A 19,919-nucleotide genomic window follows, 5' to 3' on the forward strand; every position below is an offset into this window, starting at 1 on the left:
GGGGTGAATTGTTTTATAACTCATCCGTTAAAATTATATTAAGCCTTAAAGTTCTGCATAATTAAGGGCGTGGCCTCTTGAGTGACAGGTGGATTGCCGCTGATGTCACTACTAGCGCTTGTCTGCTGTCTGTTAGCGTCACGTCACCTCAGCTAATCCGTCTCGCTGCCCATTTTCGTTTATCCGGGAGTGACGCGCTACCAAGATGGCGACGGCCGGCTCCGCCCACTTTAGGCTTCAAAAATGCTCTTCAGAAACCAACGGGTGACAATATTTTTTTGCACTATGTTGCCAATACATACTACGAATTCATTGGCTCTGGCGCAGTCTTTTTCTTCCAACTCCCTTTTCCGGACAAGCACGATGTTACGACTTTACTTCTGCGCTTCTTTTGCCTCCACGTCTTTCGCTTAGTTACTTTCCGTGAGAAGCCAGGAACGAGTTTAGGGCTGTCGGTCGGCACGGGAAGCTTCGCCGCTAGCGTCGGCGCGAGCTGCCGAGACATGAAGAACGACAGCGCTTTGGACAGAAGACGTGGCCAACATCGCCATCTAGTGTTTGAGCCGGTCAGGTCGTGTATTAAAGACGAAAGGTCCTTCGGGAGGCAGTACTTCCGGACACACCGGAGCCGTTTTGGGATGAAAGTGTTACTGTTGTTGTTCTGGAAGCTAACTAGCCTGAATCCCTGAGCGTAGCCATCGCTGCGTATTCCCATCAACAGACAGGACAGCGCAGCGTTAAACACAGGAGCCGTGATGCACGACAACTCAATTGGTTTCTCCATGCATTCTTCCTCTTCTGCTTCTTCCTCTTCTTCTTCTTCTTCTTCTTCAACAGCACTGAACTTAGCCTTTCCTTCGCTGTTCCTCCATCTTAGATAAGCCCGATGTGCGTCAGGGCTCCAGGCAATCAGGACGAGCCCGCCGGCCTTCTGAACGGCCCGACACTGACCATACAGCCACGGCACGGGTCCCAGCTGAGCCAGAGAGGATTGTGGTTGGCACTGCATCCACTGCGCCAGCCTGACGTCCATACACAGCTCCCCCTGCAGGCCGGAGGCCAAACTGCACACTGCAGAGACATGTGTTGAGGTGTTAGATGAGCACACAAGCAGCACGGGGCGTCGGTCAGCGCTACGCCACACTGAGGAAAGAAAGACATATAATTATCCTTTCTAACACAGCATTAAAGCATTTTAAAGGTGACATATTATGCCCCTTTTCACAAGATCACAAGATGTAATATTAGTCTCTGGCGTCTTCAGAATGTGTCTGAAATTTCAGCTCAAAATCCCCCCAGATCATTTATTATAGCTTGGCAAATTTGCCCCTTTTTGGGTGAGTAAAAGCATGCAGTTTTTGTGCGTGTCCCTTTAAATGCAAATGAGCTGCAGCTCCGCCTCCGTTCAAAAGAGGGAGCTTTTACGCGAGCTTCAGAGACTCCGGCAATAATAATAAACTTGCAGCATCTTTTATAAGTAAATATTTATAGAAATTTATAAAATAGATATTTTCATTCACAAATCCACTTTGTCTAACATAATTTTATTGTAAATTGAGAAAATATCAATGTTTCCACATGGCAACGCTGTACCACAGTGGAATTGCTGTAATGTATGTCCCCATTGGGATTCTTTTATAGGTAGTGGCATCAACAATATGATTGCAGTTTTTTATTTATTTGAAGTGTTTATTGTAGTATAGTTATATGCATGTATAAATAACAAATTGATTTCTTCATTTCAGAAAAGGAATACAGCGATATTTTACGGAAAAAGCAATAGTTGCTCTTCCATGTGATGAGATTAAGGACGAGTTAGCCAAATGATTGGGATCTACTTTTTCTTTGGTTTGCATGAGTTCCAAGTATATAAATCTATACATTTCTAAAAGAAATGTGCATTTAAATAGAAAAAGAAAATCATAATATTATAGAAAAACTACTTTGACCATTTTCCATTGTGGTACAGTGTTGCCATATCTGGGATTATTTTGTGTGTGGGAAAGTGGGATTATTTTACTATTTTTTCATCCGATGCTTTGAGGAATGTTTACTCTCAGCATTGACGCTGTAACAGGAATTAAAGTAAGAGTGTGTCCTCTTTCAGCTCTACATGGTGGAGAGACAGTTTTAGGAGAATCTCTAATTAAGTTAGTTAAACTGTGGACAGATTCATGGATAACTACCTGAATACACACCCGGTTCACATATTTGGTAAAACTTTACAATAAGTTTCATCAGTTAATCTATTACCTAACGTGAGCGATACATTTGTTACGGTATTTAATTTTCTTTGCTAATGTTAGTTAATAAAAATCCAGCTGTTCATTGTTAGTTCATGTTAGTTCACAGTGTATTAACTAATGTTAACTAATACAACTTTTGATTTTAATAACATATGTAAATGTTGAAATGAAATTAACTAAGATTAATAAATGCTGTAGAAGTATTGTTCATACTTAGTTCATGTTAACTAAAGTAGTTAACTAAGAAACCTTAGTGTTACCAAGTATTTTACTATAACTCCATCTTGCATAGACATGTCTGTGGGCAGGAGTGTCTGTGGGCAGGAGTGTGTGTGGACAGGAGTGTGTGTGGACAGGAGTGTGTGTGGACAGGAGTGTGTGTGGACAGGAGTGTGTGTGGGCAGGAGTGTCTGTGGGCAGGAGTGTGTGTGGACAGGAGTGTGTGTGGACAGGAGTGTGTGTGGACAGGAGTGTGTGTGGGCAGGAGTGTATGTGGGCAGGAGTGTCTGTGGGCAGGAGTGTCTGTGGGCAGGAGTGTCTGTGGCAGTGTCTGTGGGCAGGAGTGTCTGTGGACAGGAGGGTGTGTGGGCAGGAGTGTCTGTGGACAGGAGTGTCTGTGGGCAGGAGTGTCTGTGGACAGGAGTGTCTGTGGACAGGAGTGTCTGTGGACAGGAGTGTCTGTGGGCAGGAGTGTCTGTGGGCAGGAGTGTCTGTGGGCAGGAGTGTCTGTGGACAGGAGTGTCTGTGGACAGGAGTGTGTGTGGACAGGAGTGTCTGTGGACAGGAGTGTCTGTGGACAGGAGTGTCTGTGGGCAAGAGTGTCTGTGGGCAGGAGTGTCTGTGGACAGGAGTGTCTGTGGGCAGGAGTGTGTGTGGACAGGAGTGTCTGTGGACAGGAGTGTGTGTGGACAGGAGTGTGTGTGGACAGGAGTGTCTGTGGACAGGAGTGTCTGTGGACAGGAGTGTCTGTGGGCAGGAGTGTCTGTGGACAGGAGTGTCTGTGGACAGGAGTGTGTGTGGACAGGAGTGTCTGTGGACAGGAGTGTCTGTGGACAGGAGTGTCTGTGGGCAGGAGTGTCTGTGGGCAGGAGTGTCTGTGGGCAGGAGTGTCTGTGGGCAGGGGTGTCTGTGGGCAGGAGTGTCTGTGGACAGGAGTGTCTGTGGACAGGAGTGTCTGTGGACAGGAGTGTCTGTGGGCAGGGGTGTCTGTGGGCAGGAGTGTCTGTGGGCAGGGGTGTCTGTGGGCAGGAGTGTGTGTGGGCAGGAGTGTCTGTGGGCAGGGGTGTCTGTGGACAGGAGTGTCTGTGGGCAGGAGTGTCTGTGGACAGGAGTGTCTGTGGGCAGGAGTGTCTGTGGACAGGAGTGTCTGTGGACAGGAGTGTCTGTGGGCAGGGGTGTCTGTGGGCAGGAGTGTCTGTGGGCAGGGGTGTCTGTGGGCAGGAGTGTGTGTGGGCAGGAGTGTCTGTGGGCAGGGGTGTCTGTGGGCAGGAGTGTCTGTGGACAGGAGTGTCTGTGGACAGGAGTGTCTGTGGGCAGGAGTGTCTGTGGGCAGGAGTGTCTGTGGGCAGGAGTGTCTGTGGGCAGGAGTGTCTGTGGACAGGAGTGTCTGTGGACAGGAGTGTCTGTGGGCAGGAGTGTCTGTGGACAGGAGTGTGTGTGGACAGGAGTGTGTGTGGACAGGAGTGTCTGTGGGCAGGAGTGTCTGTGGACAGGAGTGTCTGTGGGCAGGAGTGTCTGTGGGCAGGAGTGTCTGTGGGCAGGAGTGTCTGTGGGCAGGAGTGTCTGTGGGCAGGAGTGTCTGTGGGCAGGAGTGTCTGTGGACAGGAGTGTCTGTGGACAGGAGTGTCTGTGGGCAGGAGTGTCTGTGGGCAGGAGTGTCTGTGGACAGGAGTGTCTGTGGACAGGAGTGTCTGTGGGCAGGAGTGTCTGTGGACAGGAGTGTGTGTGGACAGGAGTGTGTGTGGGCAGGAGTGTGTGTGGGCAGGAGTGTGTGTGGGCAGGAGTGTCTGTGGGCAGGAGTGTCTGTGGGCAGGAGTGTCTGTGGGCAGGAGTGTCTGTGGACAGGAGTGTCTGTGGACAGGAGTGTCTGTGGGCAGGGGTGTCTGTGGGCAGGAGTGTCTGTGGGCAGGGGTGTCTGTGGGCAGGAGTGTGTGTGGGCAGGAGTGTCTGTGGGCAGGGGTGTCTGTGGGCAGGAGTGTCTGTGGACAGGAGTGTCTGTGGACAGGAGTGTCTGTGGGCAGGGGTGTCTGTGGGCAGGAGTGTCTGTGGGCAGGGGTGTCTGTGGGCAGGAGTGTGTGTGGGCAGGAGTGTCTGTGGGCAGGGGTGTCTGTGGGCAGGAGTGTCTGTGGACAGGAGTGTCTGTGGACAGGAGTGTCTGTGGGCAGGGGTGTCTGTGGACAGGAGTGTCTGTGGGCAGGAGTGTCTGTGGGCAGGGGTGTCTGTGGGCAGGAGTGTCTGTGGGCAGGAGTGTCTGTGGGCAGGGGTGTCTGTGGGCAGGAGTGTCTGTGGGCAGGGGTGTCTGTGGACAGGAGTGTCTGTGGACAGGAGTGTCTGTGGGCAGGGGTGTGTGTGGGCAGGAGTGTCTGTGGGCAGGAGTGTCTGTGGGCAGGAGTGTCTGTGGGCAGGAGTGTCTGTGGACAGGAGTGTCTGTGGACAGGAGTGTCTGTGGGCAGGGGTGTCTGTGGGCAGGAGTGTCTGTGGGCAGGGGTGTCTGTGGGCAGGAGTGTGTGTGGGCAGGAGTGTCTGTGGGCAGGGGTGTCTGTGGGCAGGAGTGTCTGTGGACAGGAGTGTCTGTGGACAGGAGTGTCTGTGGGCAGGAGTGTCTGTGGGCAGGAGTGTCTGTGGGCAGGAGTGTCTGTGGACAGGAGTGTCTGTGGACAGGAGTGTCTGTGGGCAGGAGTGTCTGTGGACAGGAGTGTGTGTGGACAGGAGTGTGTGTGGACAGGAGTGTCTGTGGGCAGGAGTGTCTGTGGACAGGAGTGTCTGTGGGCAGGAGTGTCTGTGGGCAGGAGTGTCTGTGGGCAGGAGTGTCTGTGGACAGGAGTGTCTGTGGACAGGAGTGTCTGTGGGCAGGAGTGTCTGTGGACAGGAGTGTCTGTGGACAGGAGTGTCTGTGGGCAGGAGTGTCTGTGGACAGGAGTGTGTGTGGACAGGAGTGTGTGTGGGCAGGAGTGTGTGTGGGCAGGAGTGTCTGTGGGCAGGAGTGTCTGTGGGCAGGAGTGTCTGTGGGCAGGAGTGTCTGTGGGCAGGAGTGTCTGTGGGCAGGAGTGTCTGTGGACAGGAGGGTGTGTGGGCAGGAGTGTCTGTGGACAGGAGTGTCTGTGGGCAGGAGTGTCTGTGGACAGGAGTGTCTGTGGACAGGAGTGTCTGTGGGCAGGAGTGTCTGTGGACAGGAGTGTCTGTGGACAGGAGTGTGTGTGGACAGGAGTGTCTGTGGACAGGAGTGTCTGTGGACAGGAGTGTCTGTGGGCAGGAGTGTCTGTGGGCAGGGGTGTCTGTGGGCAGGGGTGTCTGTGGGCAGGGGTGTCTGTGGGCAGGAGTGTGTGTGGGCAGGAGTGTGTGTGGGCAGGAGTGTCTGTGGGCAGGAGTGTCTGTGGGCAGGAGTGTCTGTGGGCAGGAGTGTCTGTGGGCAGGAGTGTCTGTGGACAGGAGGGTGTGTGGGCAGGAGTGTCTGTGGACAGGAGTGTCTGTGGGCAGGAGTGTCTGTGGACAGGAGTGTCTGTGGACAGGAGTGTCTGTGGACAGGAGTGTCTGTGGGCAGGAGTGTCTGTGGGCAGGAGTGTCTGTGGACAGGAGTGTGTGTGGACAGGAGTGTCTGTGGACAGGAGTGTCTGTGGACAGGAGTGTCTGTGGGCAGGAGTGTCTGTGGGCAGGGGTGTCTGTGGGCAGGAGTGTCTGTGGGCAGGGGTGTCTGTGGGCAGGAGTGTCTGTGGGCAGGAGTGTGTGTGGGCAGGAGTGTCTGTGGGCAGGGGTGTCTGTGGGCAGGAGTGTCTGTGGACAGGAGTGTCTGTGGACAGGAGTGTCTGTGGGCAGGAGTGTCTGTGGGCAGGAGTGTCTGTGGGCAGGAGTGTCTGTGGACAGGAGTGTCTGTGGGCAGGAGTGTCTGTGGACAGGAGTGTGTGTGGACAGGAGTGTGTGTGGGCAGGAGTGTCTGTGGACAGGAGTGTCTGTGGGCAGGAGTGTCTGTGGGCAGGAGTGTCTGTGGGCAGGAGTGTCTGTGGGCAGGAGTGTCTGTGGGCAGGAGGGTGTGTGGGCAGGAGTGTCTGTGGACAGGAGTGTCTGTGGACAGGAGTGTCTGTGGGCAGGAGTGTGTGTGGGCAGGAGTGTCTGTGGACAGGAGTGTCTGTGGGCAGGAGTGTCTGTGGGCAGGAGTGTCTGTGGGCAGGAGTGTCTGTGGGCAGGAGTGTGTGTGGACAGGAGTGTCTGTGGACAGGAGTGTCTGTGGGCAGGAGTGTATGTGGGCAGGAGTGTCTGTGGGCAGGGGTGTCTGTGGGCAGGAGTGTCTGTGGGCAGGAGTGTCTGTGGACAGGAGTGTCTGTGGGCAGGAGTGTCTGTGGGCAGGAGTGTCTGTGGGCAGGAGTGTGTGTGGACAGGAGTGTCTGTGGGCAGGGTTGTCTGTGGGCAGGAGTGTGTGTGGGCAGGGGTGTCTGTGGGCAGGGGTGTCTGTGGGCAGGAGTGTCTGTGGGCAGGAGTGTCTGTGGACAGGAGTGTCTGTTGACAGGAGTGTCTGTTGACAGGAGTGTCTGTGGACAGGAGTGTCTGTGGACAGGAGTGTCTGTGGACAGGAGTGTCTGTGGGCAGGAGTGTCTGTGGGCAGGAGTGTCTGTGGGCAGGAGTGTCTGTGGACAGGAGTGTCTGTGGGCAGGAGTGTCTGTGGGCAGGAGTGTCTGTGGGCAGGAGTGTCTGTGGGCAGGAGTGTCTGTGGGCAGGAGTGTCTGTGGACAAGAGTGTCTGTGGGCAGGAGTGTCTGTGGGCAGGAGTGTCTGTGGACAGGAGTGTCTGTGGGCAGGAGTGTCTGTGGGCAGGAGTGTCTGTGGGCAGGAGTGTCTGTGGACAGGAGTGTCTGTGGACAGGAGTGTGTGTGGACAGGAGTGTTCGTGGACAGGAGTGTCTGTGGGCAGGAGTGTCTGTGGGCAGGAGTGTGTGTGGACAGGAGTGTGTGTGGACAGGAGTGTCTGTGGGCAGGAGTGTCTGTGGGCAGGAGTGTCTGTGGGCAGGAGTGTCTGTGGGCAGGAGTGTCTGTGGGCAGGAGTGTCTGTGGACAGGAGTGTCTGTGGACAGGAGTGTGTGTGGACAGGAGTGTTCGTGGACAGGAGTGTGTGTGGACAGGAGTGTCTGTGGACAGGAGTGTCTGTGGGCAGGAGTGTGTGTGGACAGGAGTGTGTGTGGACAGGAGTGTGTGTGGACAGGAGTGTCTGTGGACAGGAGTGTCTGTGGGCAGGAGTGTCTGTGGACAGGAGTGTCTGTGGGCAGGAGTGTCTGTGGGCAGGAGTGTGTGTGGACAGGAGTGTCTGTGGGCAGGGTTGTCTGTGGGCAGGAGTGTGTGTGGGCAGGAGTGTCTGTGGGCAGGGGTGTCTGTGGGCAGGAGTGTCTGTGGGCAGGAGTGTCTGTGGGCAGGCGTGTCTGTGGACAGGAGTGTCTGTGGACAGGAGTGTCTGTGGACAGGAGTGTCTGTTGACAGGAGTGTCTGTGGACAGGAGTGTCTGTGGACAGGAGTGTCTGTGGACAGGAGTGTCTGTGGGCAGGAGTGTCTGTGGGCAGGAGTGTCTGTGGGCAGGAGTGTCTGTGGGCAGGAGTGTCTGTGGACAGGAGTGTCTGTGGACAGGAGTGTCTGTGGGCAGGAGTGTCTGTGGGCAGGAGTGTCTGTGGGCAGGAGTGTCTGTGGACAGGAGGGTGTGTGGACAGGAGGGTGTGTGGACAGGAGTGTCTGTGGGCAGGAGTGTCTGTGGACAGGAGTGTCTGTGGACAGGAGGGTGTGTGGACAGGAGTGTCTGTGGGCAGGAGTGTCTGTGGGCAGGAGTGTCTGTGGGCAGGAGTGTCTGTGGACAGGAGTGTCTGTGGACAGGAGTGTCTGTGGGCAGGAGTGTCTGTGGGCAGGAGGGTGTGTGGACAGGAGTGTCTGTGGACAGGAGTGTCTGTGGGCAGGAGTGTCTGTGGACAGGAGTGTCTGTGGACAGGAGTGTCTGTGGACAGGAGTGTCTGTGGACAGGAGTGTCTTTGGGCAGGAGTGTCTGTGGGCAGGAGTGTCTGTGGGCAGGAGTGTCTGTGGACAGGAGTGTCTGTGGGCAGGAGTGTCTGTGGGCAGGAGTGTCTGTGGACAGGAGTGTCTGTGGACAGGAGTGTCTGTGGACAGGAGTGTCTGTGGGCAGGAGTGTCTGTGGACAGGAGTGTCTGTGGGCAGGAGTGTCTGTGGACAGGAGGGTGTGTGGACAGGAGGGTGTGTGGACAGGAGTGTCTGTGGGCAGGAGTGTCTGTGGACAGGAGTGTCTGTGGACAGGAGGGTGTGTGGACAGGAGTGTCTGTGGGCAGGAGTGTCTGTGGGCAGGAGTGTCTGTGGGCAGGAGTGTCTGTGGACAGGAGTGTCTGTGGACAGGAGTGTCTGTGGGCAGGAGTGTCTGTGGGCAGGAGTGTCTGTGGACAGGAGGGTGTGTGGACAGGAGTGTCTGTGGACAGGAGTGTCTGTGGGCAGGAGTGTCTGTGGACAGGAGGGTGTGTGGACAGGAGGGTGTGTGGACAGGAGTGTCTGTGGGCAGGAGTGTCTGTGGACAGGAGTGTCTGTGGGCAAAGGGGGTCTGTGGGCAGGAGTGTCTGTGGGCAGGAGTGTCTGTGGGCAGGAGTGTCTGTGGGCAGGAGTGTCTGTGGGCAGGAGTGTCTGTGGGCAGGAGTGTCTGTGGGCAGGAGTGTCTGTGGGCAGGAGTGTCTGTGGACAGGAGTGTCTGTGGACAGGAGTGTCTGTGGGCAGGAGTGTGTCTGGGCAGGAGTGTGTGTGGACAGGAGTGTCTGTGGGCAGGAGTGTCTGTGGGCAGGAGTGTGTGTGGGCAGGAGTGTGTGTGGGCAGGAGTGTCTGTGGGCAGGAGTGTCTGTGGGCAGGAGTGTCTGTGGACAGGAGTGTCTGTGGACAGGAGTGTCTGTGGGCAGGAGTGTGTGTGGGCAGGAGTGTGTGTGGACAGGAGTGTTCGTGGACAGGAGTGTGTGTGGACAGGAGTGTGTGTGGACAGGAGTGTGTGTGGACAGGAGTGTGTGTGGGCAGGAGTGTGTGTGGGCAGGAGTGTGTGTGGACAGGAGTGTCTGTGGGCAGGAGTGTCTGTGGGCAGGAGTGTCTGTGGGCAGGAGTGTCTGTGGGCAGGAGTGTCTGTGGGCAGGAGTGTCTGTGGGCAGGAGTGTGTGTGGACAGGAGTGTGTGTGGACAGGAGTGTCTGTGGGCAGGAGTGTCTGTGGGCAGGAGTGTGTGTGGACAGGAGTGTCTGTGGGCAGGGGTGTCTGTGGGCAGGAGTGTCTGTGGGCAGGAGTGTGTGTGGACAGGAGTGTCTGTGGGCAGGAGTGTCTGTGGGCAGGAGTGTCTGTGGGCAGGAGTGTGTGTGGGCAGGAGTGTGTGTGGGCAGGAGTGTGTGTGGGCAGGAGTGTGTGTGGGCAGGAGTGTGTGTGGGCAGGAGTGTGTGGACAGGAGTGTGTGTGGGCAGGAGTGTCTGTGGACAGGAGTGTCTGTGGACAGGAGTGTGTGTGGACAGGAGTGTCTGTGGGCAGGAGTGTGTGTCTGTGGGCAGGAGTGTCTGTGGGCAGGAGTGTCTGTGGGCAGGAGTGTCTGTGCACAGGAGTGTGTGTGGGCAGGAGTGTCTGTGGGCAGGAGTGTCTGTGGGCAGGAGTGTGTGTGGACTGACCTGATGTGCTTCTTCTGATCAGCCAGCGTGTGACGAACACCAGGAGACACAGGAGAGTCAGGAGAGTCAGAGACGCGCCGATCACGAGACCCCATCGCCTGTGTGTGACTGAGAGCGGGTCAGGGTGAGCGTGAATATTAATGTCAAGTGTGCACCAGTCATGATGATGTTTTTTGCTAGGGCTGCACGATATATCGAAATATCGCAAATGTATATATGGAGTTATTATTGTGCCATAATTAAACAAACAAATCCAGCATTTTGCAAACAAACTCGATCTGCTTTGCAAAGGAAAACTCGACTCGCAAACAAACGAAGCAATGTGCAAGGTCAAAGGTCAATTTGAGCGAAAATGCAGTGTAACACACATGCATTGTGTATTGCAAATATAAATAAATGAGCCTAGATCATATTTCACAAATAAATACAAACCATGTTTATTACATATCTAGACAGAAATCCACATTAGCACTGCCATCATATGTTGCTTTTTTACAAAACTGCAATTTGTAGGATTGTTTGTATTTATTTGTTAAATATTATCTAGGCTCATTTATTTATATTTGCGAAACACAATGCATGTGTGTTACTCCACTGCATTTTCGCTCAAATTGCTTTCTGTTAGTTTGCGAGTCGAGTTTTCCTTTGCAAAGCAGATCGAGTTTGTTTGCAAAATGCTGGATTTGTTTGTTTAATTATGGCACAATATTAACTCCATATATATAGGGGTGTTTTCTTGTCACAAAAAGAAACGTATGTAGGTTATAAACTTAAATTATCTTTAAAATATATATTCAAATTATATTTTGCACACTTTAAGCATTATTGTTTTGCATATCGAACATCACATTTTTCTTTAATATCGTGCAACTTGTACTTACAGTCAGGGCAGATTATTCTTCTTCCATGGAGATCCAAGCGCCACACCTACACACACACACACACACACACACACACACAAGAATATTGTTTAGCACATACAACACTACTGTCATTTTGCATTTATATTTTCACTTCGGATTCGTTTAGACTAGGGGTGTAACAATATATCGCAATACAAAAAATTGTTTAGATATTTAACTTAAAATAAAAATTACTGCTTGAGAAAAAAAGTCAAGTTTACAGAGTTTTAGTGTCAGTACTACATTAAACTACAGTAGTCAACATTTGAAGTGGATCAAGCAAGTTCATCAAAGTTGGGGTATTGTTCAAAATACATGTATAACTTTGACGAAAGGTTTTGATCCACTTCAAATGTTGACTGTGCTGTACTATATATAATGTTGAATATAATGCATAATAATGCAGTGGGGGAATATTTGTGGCTCTTGATAATGTCAAATATCTGATGTTACCAGTATAAAGTGGCCGACATTATTTTAAATATATCTAGTCAGAGTTCAAGCATATTCATCTAAAATAATTCTGTATTTTCAGCTACAGATTCATGAATATTGTTATTCTGGCGTCTCTATTGTCCTGTGCTTTGGGTTTCAGCACCAAGTCCAAACCTATTCATTTACACCCAATGTAACGCCATATTTAGCATTTTAAATCAAGTTCATTTTTTGTCAACCTTTCATCATGTGTCTTGGAGTATCGCAGTAATATAATAGTTCAGTATCGTGATATGTATGGAATCGTGGCACGAGGGTCTCGTCACACCTGTAGTTCGGACACATTGCAGTGTTCTCTGCGGGTCATACGAGTCGTGTGCTAGTGTGCCATATGTAGTGATGAACAGTGTTATAAACCCAGTGTTACCTGCACACACAGTCCTGATGAGAGGAAGGGGAAGCGCAGGCTCATCTCGGCGGCGCCCCCGTCCTGAGCAGACCAGCATTACAGGAGGGAGGGTTATACAGTACATATAGAGAGGATTATATACACTACCAGTCAAACGCTTTGATCGGGAAGATTTTTAATGTTTTAAAGTCTCTTCTGCTCACCAAGGCTGCATTTATTTGATTAAAAATACACACAAAAAAACATTATTACTGTTAAATATTATGACAATTTAAAATAACTGTTTTCTATTTTAATATATAGTAAAATGTATTCCTGTGATAAAGCTGAGCTTTCAGCATCATTACTCCAGTCTTCAGTGTCACATGACCCTACAGAAATCACTCTAATATGAGGATTTGATGCTCAAGAAACATTTATGATTATTATCAGTGTTGAAAACAGTTTTTTCAGGATTCTTTAATGAATAGAAAGTTCAAAAGAACAGCATTTATCTGAAATATAATCGTTTGTAACATTATAAATGTCTTTACTGTCACTTTTGATCAATTTAATTCATCCCTGATTAATAAAAGTATTGATTTATTTTATTTATTTCCCCCAGAAAAAAAAAAAAATTGCTTACTGACCCCAAACTGTTGAACGGTAGTGTTTAATGTCACAAAAGCTTTCAATTTCAGATAAATGCTGTTCTTATGAACTTTCTATTCATCAAAGAATCCTGAAATAAAAAAAATATTTACATAGTTATACTATGTAGTCACACTATCTTAAAGTCCCCCTGTGGTGTAAATCCAGCTTTTAATGTTGTTTATGTGTCTATGTGGTGTTATTAATGCGTTTTAAGACACACCATGTGTAAGTTCATAAGTCGACAGCATTGCTGAGTATTTCCTCCTTAAAACTGCAGTGAACCAAAGACAGTCTCAAAAACACGGTTTGAAATCGCTGGTGTTTCTGACGTCACAAACGAGCTTGTAACCAATCAGATCAACGTGTGATCGTCAACCAGTGGATCTCTGAGCTGAGTGAGTGAGTGGAGGCGGGGCTCATTTGCATATTCATAGAACCGCGCATACTAAATGAGGCGAGGGTGTCGAGTTACATTCAAGATATTTTAAGGCATGACGAAGGAAAACACGTTTAAATATGTCATTTTGGTGATCAAAGATGAGTTTTAAGTGATACAATCATTGACTACAGGGGGACTTTTCAAAAAAAAAGCTAAAAGCTAAATCTCACTAACCAGCTGACGCGAGGTGACGTGTCCTCGAGATACACACGCGTCTTCATCTCGGACGCAGAGCTGCGCAGCGAACGCGGCGGCGGTGTCAGACGTCAGGTACACATGCAGACGCAGAGACCCGGGAACCACCGTCACACTCCACTGAGATCGGCTCTCTGAGGAACATCACACACACACTCAGACCCGAGGACAGACGAGACGTGCTAACACATGAGCGCTGCTCACCTGACTCGAAGGGACAGAACACTCGCTGGCTGCCGTGCAGAGAAAACTACAACACAAACAAAGTACGCACACCTGAGAAACACACACACACTTTTAATCATGCACTGATGTGTGGTGGAGCGTGCGTTACCTTCACACACATCTGAGGATGCTCATCTACAGCAGACACGTTATATTTCTGTAGAAAAAGCAAAATGCATTCAGAATATATATGCATCTGCCGTGTTTCCCACTTCTATTTGTCCCTGTTTATGGAATGCCAAACCTGACATAATAATAAATAAATAAATATATACAAAGAAATGTAAAAAAAAAGTAAAATAAATTAGTATTTATACCTTTATTTCCTTATTCATGTATAAATATATTTTTTTCCACATTTATTTATTTTTCATTTATTTATGTACATATGCATTTGTCAACATTTATTTATTTCCACATTTATTTATTTCTACATTTCTTCCTCTGTATGCTAATGAGGGGGGCGTGTTTTACCTCAGACATAGCAATATTTCTTTGTATATTTATTTATGTATTTTTGTTTTTTACATTTCTTCATATATTTATTTATTTATGCCTTTATTTATTTATTATTATTATTATGTCAGGTATGGCATTTCACATGTTTATGTAGGTATTGTTTGTTCCGCTTGGATTATGTATTATGTCTTTGTAAAGCGACCTTGAGGTCATGAAAGGCATTATATAAAAATATTAGATGTAACGATTAATCGCAGTCCAAAACAAAAGTTTGTGTTTACATAATATATGTGTGTGTGTACTGTGTCTAATTATTTTGTATATATATATATACATATATATATATATATTTTAGGGCTGTCAAATGATTAATCGTGATTAATCACATCCAAAATAAAAGTTTTTTTTTTACATAATATATGTGGGTGAACTGTGTATAATTATTTTGTATATATATATATATATATATATATATATATATATATATATATATATAAATACACACACATGCATGTATATTTAAGAAAAAAATATTATTTATATAGAAAATATTTATATTTATATATAATATAAATTATATATAAATCTATATACAGTATATACATGAAAATATTTCTTAAATATATACAAGCATGTGTGTGTATTTATATATATAAAATAATTATACACAGTGCACCCAAAAAAAACTTTTATTTTGGATGTGATTAATCACGATTAATCATTTGACAGCCCTAAAATATATATATATACATATATATATATATATATATATATATACACACACACACACACACATGCATGACGTATATTTGAGAAATATTTGCATGTATATAGTGCATATATATTTATACATCATTTATATTATATATAAATAACACATTTTTCTTAAATATATACATGCATGTGTGTGTGTTTATATATAAAAAATAATTATACACATCACACACACATATATTATGTAAACACAAACTTTTATTTCGGATGTGATTAATCGTGATTAAACGTTTCACAGCTCTAAAAATGTTTTAAAATATTATTATTATTATTATACTGGGCATGAAATACTTATTTTGACTAAACCTACAGTATATGCAGTGCAACCAAGTTCACATTGAATTTTAAGTGTGAGGAATTAATTGCATAATTTTACTCATTTGACTGAACTGTTAAAAGTCATTTTTACACAAAACATGTAATATGATGAGGTCATGTGACAACAATATACCACACTACTGTTTAAACACTGATTGTTGCATATGAACGACTGTTTCATACACCCGTTTGAAAGTGAGTGAGTATGTAAATGTGACTGTTCACACTAGCTACGGTCCTGCTCGTGATGTTCACGGTTTCGTCAGTACCAGTTTAGTCCCGTAGAGGGTGGCGTTGGGGGCGGGGACACAGTCAGAGTTCTGCGTGCCGATTCGCCAGCACAGAGAGGCCGAGACATCTGATTGGTCGTCAGGACAGAGAGGCTCCCAATGCAGAACCGAGCCGAGGACTCGTGCTGAGCTGGAGGACAAGATATCAGCGCCACCTGCAGGAGGACGAGTGCCGTCACACACACATGCAAACACGACCCACACACACTGAGGTCACACGATCAGAAACACATCATCACACTCGGCGTGCAGCGCTAGTCTTTTATTCCCTATCCTTAAAAGTGACTGATTCCAAACTCTACATTGCAGCAAGTAGAGCTTCTCATGCATCAAATGCACAAAAATAAAAATATAGAAGTTCCCTTATAATATTTCATAATGGTCACTTCATCCGTCATCTTGAAAATGTTTCACTGAGCTTTTTGCTGGGTTATTTTAGTAAACCAAAAAAAAACTGTCTATGGGTTTGTTTATTTTGTTTTAGTTACTTAAACTAAAAATATAAAATAAACATTAACTGAAATAAAATATACATAATCTTTAACTTTTTTGATTTCAGATAGTTGCCAATGCAACATTTCTCATTTTCATTTAGTTTAACTTGATGTACTAAAACAAAACAAAAACGTTCATAAAAACTATAGACATTTTTAAAATGCAAAACAAACAAAACTAATAAAAATGTCAAAAACATACAAAGGAAAATAATAAAATTTTAACTAAAATTAAAAAATGATTATTTCTTTGCATGTAAACACTGCTAATACCTGCATACTGTTAGAGACCTTTACTCTACAGTGGAGACTTCGAACAATACACACACACACGGACTCTCACACACACACACACACGCACTCGCACACACACTCACACTCAGACATGGACTCTCACACTCACTAACCCAACACAACCATCACTCCTGAGTGATCACGCTTCACTCCACACACACACTGACTGACCCAACACAACCATCACTCCTGAGTGATCACGCTTTACTCTACACTCACTCACTCACTCACTCACTCACACACTCACTCACTCACTCACTCACACACTCACTCACTCACTCACTCACTCACTCACTCACTCACTCACTCACTCACTCACTCACTCACTCACTCACTCACTCACTCACTCACTCACTCACTCACACACTCACACACTCACTCACTCACTCACTCACTCACTCACTCACACACTCACTCACACACTCACTCACACACTCACTCACTCACTCACTCACTCACTCACTCACTCACTCACTCACTCACTCACTCACTCACTCACTCACTCAGACACTCACTCACTCACTCACTCACTCACTCACTCACTCACTCACTCACTCACTCACTCACTCACTCACTCACTCACTCACTCACTCACTCACTCACTCACTCACTCACACACTCACACACTCACTCACTCACTCACTCACTCACACACTCACACACTCACTCACACACTCACTCACACACTCACTCACTCACTCACTCACTCACTCACTCACTCACTCACTCACTCACTCACTCACTCACTCACTCACTCACTCACTCACTCACTCACTCACTCACTCACTCAGACACGGACTCTCACACACACACACGGACTCTCACACTCACTCAGACACGGACTCTCACACACACACACGGACTCTCACACTCACTCAGACACGGACTCTCACACACACACACACACGGACTCTCACACTCACTCAGACACGGACACACACACACACACACACACACACACTAACCCAACACAACCATCACTCCTGAGTGATCACGCTTCACTCTACACACACACACACACACACACACACACACACACACACACACACACACACACACACACACACACACACACACACACACACACACACACACACACACACACACACACACACACACACACACACACACACACACTGACTGACCCAACACAACCATCACTCCTGAGTGATCACGCTTTACTCTACACACACACACACACACACACTCACTCACTCAGACACGGACGCTCACACTCACACAATTTCCCTTGTGGGGACCATTGGCTAGTCCTCACAATGTAGGTGGTTTCACGTTTTACTATTCTTGTGGGGACATTTGGTCCTCACAATGTAATAAAAACAAGTGCACACACACACACACACTCTCACACGCACTCACACAGACACACTCAGACACGGACTCTTACTCACACTCACAGACACACACAAACACTCTCACACGCACTCACACACACACACTCTCACACGCACTCACACACAGACACACTCAGACACGGACTCTCACTCACACACACACACACACACGGACTCACGTGGCAGTGTTCTCTCCTTTAGAGGGCAGTGTGTGACTCTTCTGGCATCAGGGCCTGTGAACCACAGCTGTGAATACAGTATAATGCAGATGTTACACATTACTATTGTTAGAAAAAAACTAAATTAAATGTGAAATGACGTTTGAAGAGTGTGTAAGAGCAGCACACCTGCACACACACACACGGAACCAGGTACGGGAAGCTCAGATTGACGGTTTGATGGACAGCCGCATCGATCTGCAACACACACACACACACACACACACACACACACACACACACGACTCCTCGATGATGTAAGATGAGGCAGAGATCGTTTGCTCCAAAACAGGGATTACAATCCTTAAAATGTTGCAATTACTTCTTGGTTTGGTTCATTTCTTTATAATCTTTCACTCACCTTCTGAAAATGAAACCCCACACACTCCCGGAAGGAGTGTTTGTAGCACAGGCTGATCTTCACCATGCGGTCCGTTTCCAGCCGTACAGTGAAGCGCTTATAATGCTCGTCCGCAGTGACACGGGCGTCAGGCACTGGATCCGCAGCATCTGGGAACACACACGTCAAGGCAGTCAATTTGGCAGAACTTCAATAAACTTTAGACATTTATATTATATATATATATATATACAGTGGTTAAAGTGGGATTTGGCAGGTGGGGGAACCCTCATATTTTGTGTAGGTGCAACAGGGAAAAATGCCTCACCGTGGGACAACATATTGAGTATCGTGGTATAGCAATAATACTTTTTGGGTCAAGAGTATCGCTGTGGCACCAAGTATCACTCATTTACTTGATATTTTAATGGTTTTATTTTGGCCCATCTACACTGATATGATGACAATACGAAGTACAAATTGCTTAACACTGGGACGAAAATCTGTAGCCACGCCGGCCACATTATCATCCACAGCCCCGCCCACAGACATGTGCATTCAAATGAGAGGTATTTAGGGGGTTGGGGGTTAGGGCTAGGCAATTTAAGACTTTTGAAGGCCAAAAAAAAAAGGATAATAAATAGCTTTAAAACCATGTGATTGAGTGGGCATTAGATTATTTTGTCAATACCTGCTCTCTCCTCATCTACATCTTTCTTTTTCTGCCTCCTAATCCTGCCCTATTTCTTCCCCTCCTAAAGCTGAACTTTGACTGATAGTCTTTTCATTTTCGTCTGTGTCAGTGAAGAAAGTAAACATAGGCTTAACTGTTATTTATGTTTTATGAATCATTTTCTTATACAAGTTAATTTACTCAAGGCTACAGGTCAGTATTGCCACCTTCTACAAGCTTTGGAATTTGAAAAGTAATTTTAAATAATACAAATTATAGGCTACGTTTAACACAGTTGGTGGAATTGGCAGACGTTCCCTCATCATGCGCAGTGCAAACGCGTCAAAGCATTCTCAGGTATAAATATGCAGCATTAATGCACGTAGGTGATTTTGAACGAATATTTAATGTCGATATACAGTGGTTACATAATGTTAAAACTAATCCTGCTATTGATCTCTTTGTAAGACCCTATAGAACAGTGGCTCGGGAAAACAAATGTAAGGCGAAATATAAAACTAACTTTACCGCGCTCAACCACTTTGTAAATCACTCGCGTTCAGCGGGGAGGAAGGGAGGTCGGTCGGTCGGCCCATATCGGGACCAACGAGATTCGTTGAGATTAATGAATCTATTTATTTATTAATTTATCTGAGGTGCCGGGACGCAGTTCCGGACCGTTCCGGGCCACTTTAACCCCTGTATATATATATATATATATATATAGAGAGAGAGAGAGAGAGAGAGAGTGAGAGAGAGAGAGAGAGAGAGACCTGTGAGCTTGACACCTGAGTGTTTATCACGGTCGTCCGCAGAGACACGGGCTTCAGGCACTGGAACATCATCATCTGGTTAAAAACAGCACATAGAAATGCTGAACTTCAGTATTGTGGTGCAGATTTGGGACATTTTTAGAGAGAGAGAGTGTGTGTGTGTGTGTGTGTGTGTGTGTGAGAGAGAGAGAGAGACCTGTGAGTGTGACGGTGTGAGATTGACGGATCAGAATCTCTCTGTCTTTGTGAGAGAGAGAGAGAGAGAGTGTGTGTGTGTGTGTGAGAGAGAGAGAGACCTGTGAGTGTGACGGTGTGAGATTGACGGATCAGAATCTCTCTGTCTTTGTGAACGGACACTGTGACCGTGGAGCCGAACCGCACCGGGAAACAGCCGTACTTCAGGATCCACTGGAGGGAGACACACACACACACACACACACTTACTAACACTGCAAACAGCTTCAGTGGAATTCAAAACATCCCTCAAAAAAAACTTAATACCAGAAAATCTGTCAAATAAGCATTTAAATGTTGATTTCTTTGTTGTTCTTAAATCTGGTGTGTGTGTGT

The 19,919-nt window shown here is 47.3% G+C and overlaps 1 protein-coding gene across 1 annotated transcript; it reads right to left on the bottom strand.

The window, feature by feature from the left end:
* Nucleotides 1–279: 279 nt before the first annotated feature.
* Nucleotides 280–19,757, bottom strand: LOC130076359 (interleukin-17 receptor E; the record flags this gene model as incomplete). The annotated part of the gene is made up of 13 exons (XM_056241421.1): nt 280–1,143; nt 10,124–10,231; nt 11,005–11,050; nt 11,888–11,950; nt 13,116–13,270; nt 13,341–13,386; nt 13,471–13,518; nt 15,182–15,357; nt 17,525–17,591; nt 17,693–17,761; nt 17,925–18,073; nt 19,350–19,424; nt 19,646–19,757. Coding segments are annotated over 13 exons (1,956 nt in total), but the record flags the coding sequence as incomplete, so codon positions are not given.
* Between the last annotated feature and the right edge of the window lie 162 nt (nt 19,758–19,919).

This window comes from Rhinichthys klamathensis, unplaced genomic scaffold (genome assembly GCF_029890125.1).
Source record: "Rhinichthys klamathensis goyatoka isolate OS25496 unplaced genomic scaffold, OSU_Roscu_1.1 h1tg000640l_1, whole genome shotgun sequence".
Taxonomy (NCBI): domain Eukaryota; kingdom Metazoa; phylum Chordata; class Actinopteri; order Cypriniformes; family Leuciscidae; genus Rhinichthys; species Rhinichthys klamathensis.